General features: G+C 39.3%; 2 protein-coding genes across 3 annotated transcripts in view; one reads left to right on the top strand and one right to left on the bottom strand.

Annotated features, from left to right (window-relative positions):
* Positions 1–493: 493 nt before the first annotated feature.
* DEPDC4 (DEP domain containing 4) lies at positions 494–12381 on the bottom strand. Its single transcript, XM_011992248.1, is given in 9 exon segments — positions 494–576; positions 1530–1679; positions 1682–1749; positions 4042–4231; positions 6844–6882; positions 7374–7519; positions 8639–8746; positions 8748–8850; positions 12225–12381. Coding segments are annotated over 9 exon segments (1044 nt in total).
* A 69-nt stretch (positions 12382–12450) lies between these two features.
* Positions 12451–20113, top strand: part of SCYL2 (SCY1-like 2 (S. cerevisiae)) — a 69961-nt gene continuing 62298 nt past the window's right edge. For both annotated transcript variants that reach the window (XM_011992217.1, XM_011992216.1), the window contains exon 1: positions 12451–13105. The gene's annotated coding sequence lies outside the window, so the exon portion shown is untranslated. The remainder of the gene's footprint in view (positions 13106–20113) is intronic.

Below are 20113 nucleotides of genomic sequence, written 5' to 3'. Positions count from 1 at the left end.
CAAAGTGCTGAGACTACAAGCATGAGCCACTGTGCCCAGCCAACAAAATGGTTTTAAGTCTCCTTCCTTCTCTTTTATGGGTGTGGGGAGTCAGCATTTCTTTAAACTTTGCTCATTATAGGTACTTAGTAAATTATTTACTAAGTGAATGATTTTCTTTTTTGCTTGACACAAGTAGCTTAGTAATAAAAGTGCCCAGGCAAAATGCCAGAGATACCTTGAAGAGCTCAGAGTGGTACTCCAGTAGAAACCAGACCGGTTGTTCTGCCCACACTTTTAATAATGATTTGGTCTGCAAAACTGATTTGGCAAGAGTTTTCAGGACCACTGTTTTATTATCATACTGCAAACAGAAACATTAACATTAGCATAAATGGTTTTTAAAGGGAAAAAAAAGCAAAAAAAAGGGTAAAACTTATTGCAAAATTTTTCACCTGTTTTTGCAACTTGTAGGCATTGGGCTCTGACGCCACGCCATAAAAGTAAGTAGCCGTCATAATTCTTCTCTAATGTTCGGCAACAGCAATCTTAGATATAGTTGTATTGCTTCAAGTGCTTCTGCCCTTTTCTCATTTTCTGTTATATGGGTTACAAAGAAAACAAAGCATAGGATGAAAAATAGAGAGTATAGTAAGTATTTATTTAGTCGTCAATTAAAATGCTACAATGTTGTATTGGTTTGCAGGTTCTTTTCTACAATTAAAACTTTTTATTATGGAATATTTCAAACACAGGAAATTATCTATATAATTCTATGTAATATGCGATGTAGCTATATCCAGCATTGTTGAACATTATTTTGTTTTTAACATGAAATTATATGGCCACTTACATAGCTAAAAAATGACATGTCATTCACTTTTTATTTTGCTGAAAGTTTATCAAATTAATAACTCAGAAGTTAGTATTTCTAGGTACCTCAGTTCTTAAATCCTTATACTATATCATATGCTTTTTTCTTTCTTTTTTTTTTTTTGAGACGGAGTCTCGCTCTGTCACCCAGGCTGGAGTGCAGTGGCACGATCTCGGCTCACTACAAGCTCTGCCTCCCAGGTTCATGCCATTCTCCTGCCTCAGCCTCTAGAGTAGCTGCGACTACAGGCGCCCGCCACTACACCTGGCTAATTTTGGGTATTTTTAGTAGAGACGGGGTTTCACCATGTTGGCCAGGCTGATCTCGAACTCCTGACCTCAGGTGACTCACCCTGCGTCGGCCTCCCAAAATGCTGGGATTACAGGTGTGAGTCACCGCGCCCGGCTATATCATGTTTCTTAGAATGTCCCTGCGATGCTCTGTGATGTATTCCTTAGATTTATGCACTATACTATATTAGTTACATTTGATAATAGAATTTACAAGGTAGGCAATAGTAGTGAAGTAAAACAAGACTTCCTGAAGTACCTTGACATCATAGAAGAAAAATATTAAAATGTAATACTCATAGAGTATACACAATTTTCTATTTCAACTTGTATATTTTAAAGTATTTTATTACACTAAAAATTAAAGTATAAACATCCTGTCTTACCTAAAAGTTCAATAATTCCTGAATGAATATCAAAATACTCATCAGTTAATAGGCAATCTCTCTCTTGAGCATAGTATTTTGCTATGACATCAAAGAGTATCTTCTGACTGTTCAATCTTGTCTCTTCATTTCCGTTTTGCAGTAACTGCTAATTATAACTACTAACTGGTCAGGGAAATACTCCAAGCATTCAATTGCTGCATTAAGCTAGTTATTGATCCTAGAGGGAAAATGCAAACCAAAATAAAGCAACGGTTAACATTTCCATTTAACTAAAGCACTATTTGATAAAACATGATAAAAGCTAGCTTATTAAAGCTAGATAAATCTAAAGAAGAAATTATTTTTTGGGAGAAGCATTTCAATACATTTCACTGGATGAGTGAAGGACTGTATGAGAGGGAATGGCTGTATTCCTTACTGAATACCACCACACCTTTACGGACCTTTATTTTCAAGAAGTTAAAATAATTTTTAATGAACGCTTTATTATTTATTTCTAATTTTGTTAGTAGTTACCCTCCCTTTTCCTGCTCCGATGAGATGCATATGGTTCTATTATTATTTGAAAATAAGATACCAAATATTTCCCTAACCTAGATGTACTGTTTACCCCACCATACGTTGTTTCCACAGTAAGATAAGAAATTTAGGGTCCTGTCACCCCTACCCTCCAGTGACTCCTTTAGAAGGCCTTTATTTCTCCCTTTTCCATATCTGCTGCCCTCCCAATCCCCAGGTTTTGCCAAGATAGGTTAGTATTTATTGTAATTTCCCTTAAGGGTATGTCCCTTTTTTTTTTTTTTTTTTTTTTTTTTTTTTTTTTTTTGGTGCAGGGTCTTACTCTGTTGCCAAGGCTGGAGTACAGTGGCATGATCTCGGCTCACTGCAACCTCTACCTCCTGGGCTCAAGCAATCGTCTCACTTCAGCCTCCAGAGTACCTGGGACTATAGGCGTGCACCATCATGCCCGACTAATTTTTGTATTTTTTATAGAGATGGGGTTTTGCTGTGGTTGCTCAGGCTGGTCTCAAACTTCTGGACTCAAGTGATCCATCTGCCTTGGGCTTCCAAAGTGCTGAGATTATAGGTGTGGGCAACTGTGCCTGGTCTGAATTCTTTACAATCCTCAAATATCTTTCTTTCCTTCCTCCCTCCCTCCCTCTCTCCTTTTGTTCCTTTCTTTCTCCCTCCCTCCTTCCCTCTCTTTCTTCTTTTTAAAATATGACACAGGGTCTCGCTATGTCACCCAGCTAGAGCGCAGTGACATAGTCATAGCTCGCTCTAACTTCCAACTCCTGGGCTCATGTGATCCTTTCACCTCAGCTTCTTGGGCAGCTGAGACTACAGACATGTGCTGTCATGCCTAGCTAATTAAAATTTTTTTTTTTTAGAGAGACAGGGTCTCGCTATGTTGTCTTCCTTGAATTCCTGGCCTCAAGCAATCTTCTCACCTTAGTCTCCCAAGTTGCTGGGATTACAGGCCCTTTGGCCCTTCTTTCCTTCTTTCTCTTTTTTTTCTCCTGACAGATGAATAGCACATCTTGCCTAATATGTGTGATTGTCTTCTAGATCCTAGCATTGCAGATGAAAAGACTAATGAAAGTTTGATTGCTTTTCTCTTACAGATAACCTGCCCCTTCTGCCTGGAAGCTTTTTAAGGCAGACTGGCTCCTGTGGGTTCCCTGCAGAGGCACCTGCAGAAATCCTGTTTCTTTTCTGGTGTCCCTGTACTACCCCTGACTCAAGGGCAGGAAGACTCAGCCCTTTGTTTGGGTCTTTCTTGGCCTATTGCGAATAAGAGAAATCTGCCATGTACAAACAGGACCACAGTTGACTAAGAGGGTCCAGAGGTCTCTGATCACTAATCTCTTCACAAGATACGACGTTTTCTGGTCCTCAGCTTTGGTGTCTAATCTTCTTTTCTTGTTTGGCTCACATAGGAGGAAGCACTATATCAGTTCTCCCTGCTGGAATCCCAATACTACTCAAGGTCTAATGCCTATAGTTTCCATCAGCTGCTTTATTCAGAAGTGAGAAATAGCTTGGAGTTGGGAGTAAACGGGAAAGGAGGCTCATTCAGGGTTCCCTTAATCTCTTATCTACAAATTAGGCTGATGTTATGATAGGGCTTATCTCATCAGATTATAATTTTTTCTCTCATGTATGTCTCCCCTTCTAGACTATGGATTCTTCTAGGGCAGGGATAAATAAGCTGGTAGAAACTGGGATGGCTATATTATTTAGGATAATAAAATGGAAATGACAGAATTTTGGATGGTGCAGGGAGAAGACGACTGACATATAAATGAATTCATATGAACCAAACCACTCTGATTTCCAGTGATCTTGTAGGTCATGACCGATGGCTTTGTTAGATCAAATGGGGATTCATAATGATAATTTATAAAAGAGAGATGGTATCAGCTTATAACATGAATATTTTCTCACATTTTAAAATAGCAAGGGCAAATATGTGAAAAAAACTGTTTATAAATTATTTGACAATAACAACGGTCACTTATTCAGTAGACATAAACTTGGAATAAGTTCTCTGTCTAGGCAAGTATTAGCGGTAACAAGATTTTCCTCTTTGTTTAATAGAAGATTTTGTGTTTTAACTGGAGGCTCCAAAATATTGTCCAAGAATGGAAGGTGAATCGATCAAAGAAGACATAATAATGTTTGTTCTTTCCAAACATCTTGTATAACTTGAAAAGGAAAGTAATGCAATGATCAAGATTGGCAAATAAAACATACACATTTAACCAATATTATAAAATAATTCTATTTCTAAATAATACAAAAGCAAAACTAGTTCAGTAGTAATATAATGGGTTAATTTAATGATTAGATAATTTACACTTGTTGTATTACAATTTTTCAAGATTGATCTTAAACATCAGTTATGAGCCATATTAATTTTTTGTTATGCTGATCATAAAGACACATTCCAAATATAAAAAACTACTAGTCATGCTTATAACTTATATTATACATCTGAAAGAATATAAGATTACTATTTATCTTTCTATTTATAGTAACACAGATAATTGTAGTTCGTTGCTTTTAAACTAAAATACAGTATTAGGCCAACTTTATCTTGGATTTCCAGTCATTCCTGTTAAGTTCCTGTTAAGTTTTTCATCACCCTAACCATCATCATAATTAATACTTTGTTTTTCCTTTATTTTTATTTTATTTTTATTTATTTACTTATTTTTTGAGACAGAGTGTCACTCTGCCCAGGTTGGAATGCAGTGGTGCAGTCTCGGCTCACTGCAACCTCTACCTCCCCTGCCGAAGCGATTCTCCTGCCTCAGCCTCCAGAGTATCTGGGACTACAGGTGTGCACCACCACGCCAGACTAATTTTTGTATTTTTAGTAGAGATGGGGTTTCACCATGCTGGCCAGGCTGGTCTCAAACTTCTGACCTCAAGTGATCCACCTGCCTTGGCCTCCCAAAGCACTGGGATTACAGGTGTGAGCCACCGCACCCGGCCTGTTTTTATTTATTTATTTTTGAGATGGAGTTTTGCTCTTATTGCTCAGGCTGGAGTGCAATGGCACACCACAGCCTCCGCCTCCTGGGTTCAGGTGATTTCTCCTGCCTCAGCCTACTGAGGAGCTGGGATTACAGGCATGCGTCACCACGCATGGCTAATTTTATGTTTTTAGTAAAGACAGGGTTCCTCCATGTTGGTCAGGCTGGTCTTGAACTCCCGACCTCAGGTGATCTGCCTGCTTTGGCCTCCCAAAGTGCTGAGATTACAGGCGTGAGCCACTGTGCCCGACCTATTTTTTATTTTTTAAGGCTAGTCAAGTGAAGCAGTGGAAGTGGAGAAGGAACAAAGAAATCTGTAACTGGTTGTAATCAATTAGTTGTAAATACCATTGCACTTGGACCAGCCTGGTTTTCCTTTAATCTAACAAAATTACAAAAGCAATTATAGTAAGTTTCCTGCAGAGCTCCCAAGCCAGTGGCCTGTGGACTAAATTTGGCCCACAGCCACGATTTGCTTGGTTATAAAGTACTTTGAAGAAAATTAATGTATAAAAATGGGAGATTTCATGTGAAATTCTAAAATGTATATAGATAGATAGATAGATAGATAGATAGATAGATAGATAGATAGGGTCTTGCTCTGTCATCCAGGCTGGAGTGCCATAATATGATCATAGCTCACTGCAGTCTCAAACTCCTGTTCTAAGTGCCAGGGATATAAAGGTAAACAAAACAAGCAACCATCAAACAAAAACAGGATGCCACAAGAAAGGAAATTCTGAGAAGTTAAAAGTGCTTTTAGGAAAAAGTAAAAAAAGAAGAAAAAAATGAAAAGTGCTTTTAGGTATCAGTAAGAAAACTGGAGGATACATTTGAAGATACTTCCTAGTAGGTAAAACAAAAAAATCCCCAAAATATGAACAATAAGAGAGAAAAATATATACAAATTACTGCCTGGGTGAAAGAGTGAAACTGTGTCTCAATGGCCAGCCGAGGTGGCTCACGCCTGTAATACCAGCACTTTGGGAGGCTGAGGCAGGTGGATCACTTGAGGTCAGGAGTTCGAGACCAGCCTGGCCAACATGGTGAAACCCTGTGTCTACTAAAAATACAAAAATTAGCCGGGTGTGGTGGTGGGCACCTGTAGTCCCAGCTACTCTGGAGGTTGAGGCAGGAGAATCACTTGGAGGTTGGAGTGAGCCAAGATCACACCACTGCACTCCAGCCTGGGCAATGTTGAGCGAGACTCCGTCTCAAAAAAAAAAAAAAAAAAAAAGAGAGTTATCTTTTAGTTCCTCTTCTCAATTCCACACCCTTTCTTTGGGCACCCTGTATTTCCTTTATCATGCCAATGTTAACTATTGTTGATAAATCATACTCCTCCAGCGTGCAAGTCATGACTAGTCTTGCTTCTGGTCATGGTTTGACCAAATGGAGTAAAGGGCCATTAATGAATTTTGTATATATCTCTCCTAACTGCCCTGGCTACGGTGCTCTTTTTTCTGCCATTAGTGGCATTTTAAGGACAGAAACACTAGTAGATGAAGTACATAGTAAAGGGGAGTGGTGCAATAGGTAGTCTAGCTAGTTTGTTGTGAGAAAGGGAAAGAGTAGGAAGATGTTTGGGAGGAGTTTATACAATGGACAAAGGATACACTCATAAGAAGATGGTCTTGCAGTACAAATACTAAGGACTGTAGTGAGTCCGTATGTTTTCTCTCGTAGTACAAACTATAGCACCTCCAGTTAATCTGGTCATGGTCATTGTAAAAAATGAATTAAGTGTTACTGGATGTATACTGCCTCACCTGTCTTACCTGATGTAATTGCTCTGTAGAAGAAAACTCCTACAGGGAAGAGGAGGGAGTCAACACACTAACACACTACTTAAATCACATTTAAAACGTCAGTTCTTGGAAACAGTAAAAGTATTAGCGATTGCCTAAGGTTAGAGAGAAGAGAGGAATGAGTAGATGAAGCACAGAGAATTTTTAGGGCAGTGAAACTATTCTGTATGATACTATAATGACAAATATATGTCATCAAAAATTTATACAAACCCATAGAATGTACAATACCAAGACTGAGCCTTAATGTAAACTATGGGCTTTGGGTGATAATGATGTATCAATGTAGATTCATTGATTATAACAAAAGCACCACTTCGGTGCAGGATGTTGATAATGGGAAGGTTGTGTGTGAGTGGAAGCAAGGGGTATGTGGGAACTGTACTTTCTGCTCTATTTTGCTGTGACCTTGAAACTGCTCATAAGAACCTGTTAAAAAGAAGTTAGTTCTTCCTTACCAAGTTCTGAAAACAATAATGAAAACAAATTACCTCCTTTTGAAAGCCGGAGAAAAGGTTTCTGAACTGTGATATTTGGACATAAAGCTGGATTCCCATTTATTGTATGAATAAGTTCCTCAATTCTTTCCTCACCAATCTCTTGTGCTAGAGGATTTGAAATCATTTCATATTCTGGTCTGTTAAAAAATAATATGTGGCTCTTTTCATTATACACAGAACCAAAATTTCAAATATACATTTAAATTAATGTATTAAAATTTATTCATACATTCTCTATTTCCAAAAAGGATTTCAGGCAGCTTATAATAAAATATGCAAATAATTAATTTAATAGACTATCACCAAAAGAGGACAAATTAGAATTCTAAATCAAGAAGAAAAGCATATATGCTAATTCTAAGGTTAACATAGTTGTTATGATGGAAGAGAAAGTTTTTGATCTGAGTTTCCAGACAACCTTGGCTTTTAATACATTGGCTAAGTCATTTTTCAAAATTAGAAAGCATATCCATTCCTTAGAAGACATAGTTTTTCCTGGTATAAATTCTGAAAAATGTATGTGATAATGTCTTCAACAACTAAGCAAAACAGAAAACAAAAATGTATTTGCTCTAAGGAAAACAAAATGTTGTAAAGGAAAAGGAATAACATATATTTTTGTTCACAGCCACAGATGCTGCTATATTGGGAACAGTAAAAACTACCGAGATATAATTCACATCCCATACAATTCACTTTTTTTTTGAGACAGATTCTCACTGTGTTGCCCTGGCTGGAGTATAGTGGCACAATCTTGGCTAACTGCAACCTCCACCTCCCCAGCTCAAGAGATTCTTGTGCCTCACTCAGCCACTTGAATAGCTAGCATTACAGGCACCTGCCACCACACCCCGCTAATTTTTGCATTTTTAGTAGAAATTTTCTACTTTGCATTTTTAGTAAAATTTTTAGTAGAAATTTTCTACTAAAAATGCAAAAATTGGCCAGGCTGGTTTCGAACTCCTGTCCATCTCGCCTCAGCGTGGGCCACCCTGCCTGGCCAAAAGTCACCCTTTTAAAGTGTATAACTCAATGTTTTCTAGTACATTCACAAAGTTGTGCAGTCATCACTATTATCTAATTCTAGTCTATTGCATCATTCCAGTTTTAGAGGAGATGCATAAGTGTATTAATTTTTACATGGATTTTTTTTTAACTGGCTTCTGAAAAAAAGTACACATTCGAGTTTAGCGCAATAAAGATAGTTCTTCTAGGGTCTAAATAAAATATATTACAGTATCTTAGGTAACACTAACTTCAAGGTTTCTTTTGGTTTTATTTCATCATTGAACTCATTCTCAGCATCCTTTTGTCTTTTGCAACAATTGTAAGATGATTTATTGCCTAGAAACGTGTAGAGACTTGTTGGAATCTTCAAATTCCAATTCCTTTTCTTTTTTGAAAAGCTTCTTCATTCCTACTGGTTCAAATACTTTGTGATTCGTTAGAACTTGGCAAAGACGAACTCCTTTAAGACGAGAGATGTCATTGCTACTTAGGCATGTATTTTGCATACGACGACTTAAGACCACATTGACAGCATCAGAACCAGTAAAACAGTCTTCGTATGTTCGTAAACGATGCCTCCTTCTTTTTATTTTCACTTGGGCCTGAAGAGAGTGAATAATACCATCCCATAGCTGAGTAGCTTGAAAAGGACCAGAGCGTCCTGAAAAAAATTAAATATACATTTCTAACAAATCTAGATTATACAAAAATATGCAAACTTTTCAGTTTTGACAACCTTATGCCTGTTGAAGGCATATCTGCTGCTAACATCCTTCTTATGTGTCATTTCACATCTTACATAAACTATAGTATATTTACTCAGTTGCACCATGTGGGTTTGCCAATAAAAACAGAGCAAACCTAGGAACTTGCTTTACTGATGTGAAATATATTATTACCTGAATTTATATATCCTTATTACATGGTTAACTACTAGCTATACTTAATCTTCAAGAATGTTATTTTAGGGCACATTTAAAAGTAATGCAAATACATTCGAGTATTGATTATTACAGAGTTGTGGCTTCACCAAACTCTTTGCCTTTTCTTTTTGCCCTTTTGAACAATGGTAAGCTCTTCATTAGGGAGATCAAGGCAAGGAACTAAATAATCAATTTTTTTAAATTGTTTAAAGCAGCTGTTTAAAAAGTTTGCTGAGGCCAGGCACAGTGGCTCATACCTGTAATCCCAGCACTTTGGGCGGCCAAGGCAGGCAGATCACCTGGGGTCAGGAGTTCGAGACCAGCCTGGCCAACATGGTGAGACTCCGCCTCTCCTAAAAATACAAAAATTAGCTGAGTGTGGTGGCGTGCGCCTGTAATCCCACTTACTCGGGAGGCTGAGGCAGGAGAATCTCTTGAACCCAGGAGGTGGAGGTTGCGGTGAGCTGAAATTGCGCCACTGCACTCCAGCCTTGGTGACACAGCAAGACTCTGTCTCCAAAAAAAAAAAAAAAGTTTGCTGAAAAACGAAACAGAGGGTCACATACCCACTTGAGTCGAATACTTGAATATAACCGAATTATGTAAATTATGAAATGAAACTACCAAACATTGCAGAGATACCAGGCTCTAGAAAGTGCTTCCACTGTTGCTCCCAATTAAGGGGTTTAGATAAAGATGTGCCTTATCTTACATGAACATATTGGGCAATGAAAAAAAAACAGTCCTTATCACATGCTGAACTTACTCTCCAAATAAAAGAAATCCCACTTCTCTGGGCAAAAAGAAAAAAAAAATTGCTGAGAAATAATGAAAACCTAAAAACAATAAAAATGTCCATTACTGGCCAGGTTCAGTGGTGGCTCATGCCTGTAATCCCAACACTTTGGGAGGCTAAAGCAGAAGGATCGCATGAGCTCAGGATTTCAAGACCAGCTTGGGCAACACAGGGAGACGCTATAAAAAATACAAAAAATTAGTGGGGCATGGTGGCATGCTCCTATAGTTCCAGCTGCTCAGGAGGCTGAGGTGGGAGGATCACTTGAGCCTGGGAGGTCAAGGCTGCAGTGAGCTGTGACCTCCACACTGCACTCCAGTCTGGGCAACAGAGTGAGACTTTGTCTCAATTAGAAACAAAAACAGTTGGCCAGGCTCGGTGGCTCACGCCTGTAATTCCAGCACTTTGGGAGGCTGAGACAGGTGGAGGTCAGGAGTTCAAGACCACGCTGGCCATCATGGTGAAATCCTATCTCTACTAAAAATATAACACAAAAAAATTTAGCTGGGCATGGTGTCGTGCACCTGTAATCCCAGCTACTTGGGAAGCTGAGGCAGGAGAATTGCTTGAACCCGGGAGGTGGAGGTTGCAGTGAGCCGAGATCACATCATTGCACTTCAGTCTGGGCAATGGAAAAAAAGAAAAACCAACAGTCTATTACCTGAAAAAAAACAGTTAAATTATGATATACCTTTACTATAGAATAGTAGCCAGCCATTAGAAAGAATGAAGTAGAGCTATGTTTATAGTGTGCAAGGATCTCATTAAAAAGGGAAAAATAAAAACCCAAAACAAAAATTTTTTTAAAATGAGCTGAGCAGGACAACTTGTATATTATTATCCTACTTAGGTAAAAATGAATTCCCAACCTACATAAAAATGTATGTAAATAAATAGAAAGAACTGGAAGAATAAACTTCAAACGAGTAACCTTGGGGAAGAAGGATTGTAATGGTGGCTGATGAAAGAGGATGTTCATTTTTTAATATATGTTTTTCATTTGAGCCCAGTCAAGTTAACATCATTTTTTATTCTATGTTTCTGACTTGTTATAATGGGCACATATAAATTCATTTTTTAATTAACTGGAGACAGTAAAAACTACTGAGATATAGTTCACATGCCATAAAATTCACCCTTTTAAAGTGTACAATTCAGTGTTTTCTAGTACATTCACGAAGTTGTACAGCCATCACTATTGTATAATTTCAGACCATTGCATCATTCCACAAAGAAACCTATAGTTCGTAGTCATTCTTCATTCTTCCCCACCCCAGTAAAATTTTAATTAAAACATTTAAAGAATGATAAGGGAATAACTTAGAACACCTAGAATGTTTTTCTAGATTTGCAGGGGCAAGTGGGTAGAATCCAGGAATTTAAGCTCTCTTCTCCGACTACGTATAACCGCAAAAGGTATGCCCAACTACAGGTATGTTTACGATAAAATGACAAATAAAAATCCATCACCCTCAAATTCCTTCTGTAACAGAAGTCACCCGTCTAATCACTCCAGAAATCTTATCCCCAGACATTGTGGGCAGAGCGGAGACTGAGGAGGGGAAGCCAGAAAGTGATGGGCGGAGTAGGGCAGGAGGGTACTCGAAGGGGTTGGCGGAAGACAGAGCGGTGGAGCCTAGCTGTTTTCCATGGACAATCTACCTCTCTAACCTTCATTAAACAAGTAGGTTAGATTAAAGAAATCACTCCTCTAGCTCAAGGAACTTGCCCTCTAGTACTTTAACCTCTTGTTGCTCTAAGTGTAGCCTAGGGACCAGCAGCATTGGTGCCATCTGGACATGTATTAGAAACGCAGATTATCAGACCCTACTCCTCAATCAGAATCTGCATTTTCACAAGATCCTAGGGATTCGTATGTACATTAAAGTTTGGGAAAAAATGCTTTCCTGCATGCTCCAAGGGCACTTCACCAGAGTAACCCCTAAAAAGCCTCAGTCCTGGGTCCCCCAGTCCAGTGCCTGGGAGACCACGAAGGGGGCGGGCTAGGAAATGGGCGGGGCCCTGGACCGATGAGGAGCAGAGTCCCAGCCGTCCGCTCCCCTCAGCTCCCCACTCCACCTTCACTACAACTTTGGCTAGGATATACAGGGCTGCATGTCCTCCTTTTCCGGCAGAAGCCACCTTTACGGTTCATGGAACTTGGCCCGTTCAGCCCTGGGCCCGGAAGCTCGTTCTGACTGCCAAGTCTACGGAACCGCGGAGTCAAAAGAACCGCCATAAGCTCGCGTGCTGGCTCCTCCTCCGGCACCATAGCCCCGCCCCCAACTGACACCAGGGGGCGGAGAGAAGTCCTGGCCCCGCCTCTTCCGAACCAGCAGGAAGTGACGTCATGCCCCCGGCCAGCAGGTCTTTCAGTCTTTTTCCCCCTCCCTTACTCTTCGTCCCCAGTCCCTCCCCTCCTCACCCCCTTCCCTCCTCCAGCTCCGACGTTTGCGACCGCGGGGGCGGCGGAGGATATGGAGTAAAGCCGGAGTCAGCGGCCAGGCACCAAGGCAAAGCAGGAAAAGCCAGGCGGCGTTTGTTAGGGGGGCGGGGGGAAAGAGCCCCAGCACCGCCCCTCCTGGAAGGAGAAGGAAGAGGTAAGTGACCGGCCGCCGGCACCGAGCAACCTCCCTCACCGGCCGCGCTCTCGCCTGGGCTCCCGGGGCCGGCGAGGAGGGAATGGAGGACTCGCGCCCGGGGTAGGCCTCCCAGGGCCGCCTGGGCTGGTGAATGTTGCCTGGTGACGGGCCTGCCGGCGGCCGGCCGGGCGATCGGCGGTCGGCGCCCGCTCATAGCAGGGCTGGGCGAGCAGCGAGCTCCGGGGAGCTGATCCGAGAGGGCCGAGTCCTCAGAAGAGGCCTTGAGGCGACGGGAGACCGGGGATCGGAGTCAGCTGCCGGAGGGAGAGCCCCCCATGCCGGCTGGGGAGCTCGGGTTTCGGTGGTGGAGAACGTGGTACCTTTCGGGGACATTGGACACTACTCTAGGACCGAGTGAGAGAGCTCCCCTCAGTTCTGAGATCTGGAATCCGGTAGCTTGGGTCACCAGCCGGGGCCCTGCCGCCCGCAGTCCTTCTCTGACAGTAGCTTTAGTTCTGGAATGGAAGGTTATTGTGTGTGAGGTGGGTGGGGCAGGTGTTTTGTTAAGACAAAAACCCCACCGGTGACTCCTGCAGTCTTGTTTTTCTAAGCGGAAGAGAACGAATGGAGGAAGGTTTAGACCGATAAAGCTTGCAAAAACTTCTTGGACTCTGACTGAGCACATACCTGTGATCCGTAATTAAGGAGACCATATTATCAAATTCACCCTCTAAAGCACTCGAGGAGGCTCCAGACAAGCCGCTTAAAAGCGCTATATGCCTGTAGTGACTTCATTGGAAGGTGTCAACTGTTTTTTAGTACGTCAAACTCAGGAATTACTTGTGATGACACTTTTTAAAAACATTGGATTCTATGAGTGAGTTTTCTAAGTAGCATGTCTCCGTTCTGAAAAATAAATAGTTTAGCAAAAGTGCTCCAAATCAGCCTGTCACTGTAAAACCCCGTCATGTTCTGGTGATGGCTTGAAAGTCAGATGCTTGAAGATTCCTTTTGGACTTTGCAGGTTTGTTGTTGTTGTTTGGTTTGCTGTCTTATTCTTTAGCACAAATATTTTTAAAATATTTAAAAATGAAATCAGCTGAGTATATAAATTACTTCTTGAGGCAACATTAAACTGTAATCTTAAAGAATGCTTTTGGGGGATTGTGTAAAGGAAGGGAACCTAATGGAAGGTGAGGGCCTTCATTCTTTTTAGGTTTACATTACTCACATGCAGAAACCTATTTGGTCTCTAAGATTCATAAATACCCAATAAAATATATACAGGCACATTGTACTTCTGTACTCTGGAATACTTCCTGTACAGATCAACCCTGTTACTGGGAATAACTACTCATACTCACATGTTTGAAATTCATGATATACCTCCCTTCCCTCACCCCAAGAAGAAAAATAGCTCCTCTTACTGTGTTTAACTCCGTGGGTAGCATCACTATCCATTCTTTTCTATAGAAGTTGAAGTTTGACAGTTCCTCTCTCATGCCTCATACTCAGTCTCTCATGAAGTCCTGTTGATTTTGCCTCTTGAATATCTCTTGACTCTTGTCTACTCTTCGTCTGTAACAGTAGTCCTCCTGTTCCAAGCCACTGCCATCTCTTATCTTGACCACTTCCGTAGCCTCCTGATTATGGTCTGCTTGCATCTACTGTGGTCTCCTGTAGTTTTCCACATCAGACTTAGTGACTTTTTCAAAATGTAGACCTAATAACATTGTCTTTGTGTTTAAAATCTTTCAGTGGCTTCTCACTATTTTTAAGTAAATCGAACACATTAACATGCCTTACAAGCCCTGCATAGTCGGTCCCCTTTCCAATCTCATCTCCTCTGTGCTTTCTGACATTCCCTTTCTCCCCTAGTCACTCTGTCTTTTCTGTTCTCCTGCTTCAAGTATGTGGCTTTGGTTATGCTACTTCCTCTGCTTGGAAATGCCCTTCCTTTCTTTTTTTAGCCAATTATGCCTATTCATCATTCAGCTCACTTCAGGGAAGACTTTCCTGATTAGAATAGATTCTCCTGATTATATGTTCTTACCACACCATTGAAGAGTTGCCATGTTTATTAATACTTAATAAATTAATTAGACCTTCCTCATCTCCTGATGTGTAAGTGCTGAATATTTGTTAAATGAATTCATTTTATGCTTACTGAATGTGCCAGTAATTGTACTTAACATTTACCTCATCATCACCGTTAATCCTTATAACAATCACTTGAGGTATAGCTAGCTTTTCCCCTTTTTATAGATTAGAAATAGTGTTAGGGTGGGTAGTTAGTTAGTCATAGCTCTAGTAAATATTAGAATTGGCATTTGAACTCAGATTTCCTTACCACTGAAGAGTGTGTACTTAACCATTTAACTTAACTTTGCTGTTCATCAGAATCACTTGGGGAGCTTTCTCAGGATACAGATACACTTCATCTTTATAGGTTCCGATTCCAAAGGTTTGAGATACTACATAGGCATCTATATGGTTTAAGAAGTTATCCAGGTTATTTAGATGTTCATCAGAATTTGAAAACCACTATCTTAGACAGTACTTGTGTTCTATGAGTTTATTTGCATACACTGTATTTGAGATTTTATACTTTTTTTTTTTTTTTTTTGAGACAGAGTCTCACTCTGTCGCCCAGGCTGGAGTGCAGTGGCATGATCTCGGCTCACTGCAACCTCTGCCTCCTGGGTTCACGGCATTCTCCTGCCTCAGCCTTCCGAGTAGCTGGGGCTACAGGTGCCCGCCACCATGCCCGGCTAATTTTTTTGTATTTTTAGTAGAGACTGAGTTTCACTGTGTTAGCCAGGATGGTCTTGATCTCCTGACCTCGTGATCCACCCGCCTTGGCCTCCCAAAGTGCTGGGATTACAGGCGTGAGCCACCGTGCCTGGCCGAGATTTTATGCTTTCTTAAATTAAGGAAGAACTGTAGACTTTAAGGAAATAATCATTTAGTCTAATTTCCTACCCAGTTATTCCTTTTCCCTCTTCTCTAGCTGGAAGGCCTGCATAGAGATAAACTGTCATCCCTCTGCTACTGCTTTAAAAAAATTACAATAATTTCAAGAATCTGATTAACTTCTTGTTGTAAAAACTATAGTTCACTAATTACATGGACTGGAAATAGCTTCAAAAAACTTGGACGTAATTTTTCCTCAGATCTTATTTATTGTTTAAATTACTAATTTGATATTTAAGCATATGTTGCCTAAAATTTCATGTTGCTTTTTTTTTTTGTATTTTTTTTTTTTTAATTTACATAGAGACAGGGTTTCACTATGTTGCCCAGGCTGGTCTCAAACTCCTGAGCTCAAGTGATCCTCCTGCCTTGGCCTCCCAAAGTGCTAGGATTACAGGCGTGAGCCATTGTACTTGGCCTCATGTTGCTTTTTAAATCTTATTGTACAGTGGTCTTAAAATTTGTGACCAATGACGGAAACTGAATGTTTTACTTCTTGTTTCTCCCACTGCTTTCACCCATGATGAAAAGCATAGTGCTTTTCACCTAGTAGGTACCTAATAATTCGTGTACTAACTTGGCTGTACATTGCTGAGTCTCTTCAGTTTTTAATGTTCATTTTTAAAATCAGGCTTGTCTTCTGTAATCTGTTCTGGCTCAACTGTGTCTGATAATTAGATACTTTTTATAATTGTAAAGAGAATGATTGTACTCAGCTGGTTTAATCTTTGTTCTGAATAAGATTAAACATGATTTCTGTGTAGAACGAAGAAGAGCATTATCCATTTTTTGAAAACTTTCTTTTTAAAAACTTCTAGTAATCTCTGAGTGCTCCCACAAACAGAAACGTATATTTCAAGAATACATCTTAAGGCCAACTCTGGCCTTAAGGTTAGCCCTGCTCCTTTCAGAGCAGCTAAAAAAAAAAGAGAATGTATCTTAAGATCATCTTTCTTTAAATACAAGCAGGTAAGTACTGCATATGGGAGTATAAGCACACATTTTTTCCCCCAGATTTTGTGAAGCATTTAACCGTATTTCATGTCTTCTGAATGTAATTTTTATTTAGAATTACAAAAATTCATTGAATAACTATAAATGATTATATAAATGGTATTCTCTTATTTTCAGGCATTTACATACAAATCTCAGACCTTTGTGCCCCTTTAAGGGATAAAGCAAACTATTTTGAGTTTCTTTGTTTTATATTGCTGTTCTTTGTAGTCAGTGTCTATTATTTTGTGCTTTTTGAAAGTCTAGTCTCTGCTAGGTGCCATGAGACTGAAAGTTATTAAATGTAACTTCATTGCCAGATGTAATTACAATAAGCTTTTTATTTGCATTGCAGTGACTTCAACAAAAATGGAAGCTCATTCTGCTTTTTAATATTTTATTCTCGGGATTGTAAGCTTGGGAAGCTGGGGACAAAATTAAAAATATATTCCTGGGGAAGTATAGGACTGTATGTATTCATGTTATTTGAAAATTCAGGAAGTCTTTCTTAAGCATAAATATAATTTTACCTGTTGTATTTCTTGCTGTATCTAGAATTCATGAGCAGGCAGGACTGAAAGAATTGCCAGTTCCTTTCAGCCACCTGCTGTCAAATGCTGTAACACTCATCCGACTTTCTGCCAGGTGCACGCGAAATCTAGTATTACAACAGATTCACATTCTGGTTTACTGAAAGCCAGGTGATGGCTGAGCTAGATGGTAGAGAGATACAATCTTGGAATCATACTGAAGCTACCCCAAATCCTATTTTGGCTGAGATTTAGGAAGGGAAGATGATTGAATTTCTAGTGAATTATAATAAATGGTATGCAATGAGAAATGCCTTACATGAATAAGAATTTCCATCATTTATAATTTTGTCATTGGAAAATATAGGCTTTTTTCTTCATTAATCAAAGGAAAAATGAAAAGCTGTAATTTTAAGAAAAGATATTTGGACTCCATGTTTCTTACATGTCAGATGGCTATGCTAATAATTCAAAATCTCAAATTTAAGTTCAGGTCTTATTTTACAGGCTCCTTGGAGATTACTCAGTCCTCGACCTTCTGTAATTTTCATGGTATTCTTCTTGGGTCTCCTTGGGTGATATTTTTCAAGGCCATAGTCTACCATACTGACTCATGGTGCACCAATTTTTACGGTCAGTCTGGACGGTTTTTTCTAAGTTTTTGGACTGCATGTCTAAAAACCTACTAGATACCTCCATCTGAGTGTCATTCAGGCACTCAAATTCTACATGTCCAAAGTTGAGTTCTTCCCTCATAAAACAACTGGCTTCTATATGTCCTGTCTTGGTAAATGGCTTTACCTTCCAGCAAGACTCTGAAATTGGAGGTGGGGTAGACTTCTTAGTTTTGTCCTTTTCTTCTCTTGGTTTTAAATTGTTTCTTAATTTTTCCTTTCTTCTCCTTTCTCACTGCTATTTTTGTAATTCAGCAACCTTTCTCCTTTTAAAAATTTGTTTAAAATGTGAAATATAACGCATAAAAGTATATAATGTAGTTGAACATGTAAATACAAAATCTGTATAACTAGCACCTTTGAAATACCTCCTTTACCCACCATCTCTTCTCTATCTTCCTTGTCCATGTTTCCTTTATTTTCTTGCTTTGTATATATTCTGAATTATAAATATCCCTGAATTGCATATTGAAGTTCTCTTCAGTCTTGCCGTATTCTCAGCCTCCACTTTTAGTATATCTTCCACTCTGCTTGATAGAGTGATTGATCATCTTACTCATGCCTGAAACCCTTCTGTGGCTTCCATAGCTTGATTTCTTACTACTCAGTGTCCTTGGTGATCTGGCTTTTTAGTCTCCTTTGCCATACTTTCTCCTTTTTCTTCAGCTTTTAACTGAACTTGGTTTTCACTTTGTGATTTTACTCCTACAGTTCTCCTATTCTCTATCCAGTTTACTCCTCTAGCATGACTGTTTTTGGGAAACATTCTATTCCTCTTCTTTTTGTTCCTATAACACTGTGCATGTATATTCTGTAGCATTTTATCACCTGTAGGCTAATGCTGTGGTGGTTTTGTCTGTCTTCCCCTTTGATATAAGATGTTTCATAGCTTTTCATTTACTTCCTTCCCAGTTTCTCATATGGTATCAGATACATAGTGGATGCTCAGTAAATATTAAACCACCAAATGAATTTCCATGCCTATTCTCTGCCGTATGTACACCAGTGTTGACTCTGGATGACGGATAGCACCTCAAAATTGAATATCAATTCTGAAAATACGCTTTGTTTTCATATGGAACTCTGTAGTTTTCAGACCACACCATAGTCTTCCTCCCTTACGACTCTTGGCACATGGTATTATAATCCCTTCCGGAATACTTCTTCTGCCTTTTCTTACCTGAAAAATACTTTATAGTTTTGAGCCCATCTTAATATTTCCATAGCATGTACATTCTTACCACAGGTTATTTGCTGTAACTCTTTGCAGGACTGAGTCTGCTATTGGATGGAGTCCCTAAAAAGCAGAACCTCTGTATTCTCAGTGTATAACAAGGTGCAGGGCATTTAATATGTAGCTTATCAGGCAGCCTTAGAGGAATGGATATGTATGGTTTTAAATAGAATTTTGTATCCTTTCACCTTCCCATCAAAATCAACAGCAGATGTTCCTAGAGAACAACTTGGCATAGCCAGTAAATGTTTTCATAATGACAGTAGCTACATTTTCTAGCTGCTTACAAAAATGCAGCATTAAATTAGAAAGGGAAAGTGAGTCTCCGTTTCCATTTATAGACAGTTCAAATCTTTAATAGAAGAAAGTGGGTTATACTTACGTAAGTAAAATTTTGTTGATAGAGAAAACGGGATACAAACTACCTGAGATCAGTGGTCTTGTATCAAATAATTTTGAATAATGTGTGCTCCTTTTGCACATTTTTTAAGTTGATCACATCTGGAGTTTTTGTTAAGAGTTTAAATAGTTGCACAATATCTAATTTCTAAATTGTTGTATATTGTGATAGTGCTTTACTTCAACAAAACCTTGGATTTTATCAATTGAAATGTGTTCTTATATCTCTGTGACAACTATCTTCTTAATTGTAATTCTGTGATAGATAGCGTGTGTTCTTGTTGTTATTAACATCTGTCCTGAAAGAAGCAAGGTATAGCCTCCTTCAGTATTTCTTATCAAACTTCCTTGTGCTTTACTCTTAAGTGGCTTTCTCTTAGAATTAAATCTACAAGTTGCATCCCCCTCCTCCCACAAAATTTTTTACACCTAGGAAAATGGCCTACGGTAACACTGGGATGGCTGAGAAATACTTTGTTTTAGTCAAGTGGGAAAAAATTGTGAAGAAAGAAGCAGTTAAGGAAAATCTTCAGGACATAGACTTGGTCTCAGGCAAATCAATTTTAGGAAAGAGTACACATGGAAGTTGACAATTTGGAAAGTGATAGGACTTCAAAAC

This window comes from Mandrillus leucophaeus, unplaced genomic scaffold, assembly GCF_000951045.1.
Source record: "Mandrillus leucophaeus isolate KB7577 unplaced genomic scaffold, Mleu.le_1.0 Scaffold408, whole genome shotgun sequence".
NCBI lineage: Eukaryota > Metazoa > Chordata > Mammalia > Primates > Cercopithecidae > Mandrillus > Mandrillus leucophaeus.
This window is presented reverse-complemented; position numbering and strand designations above follow the sequence as displayed.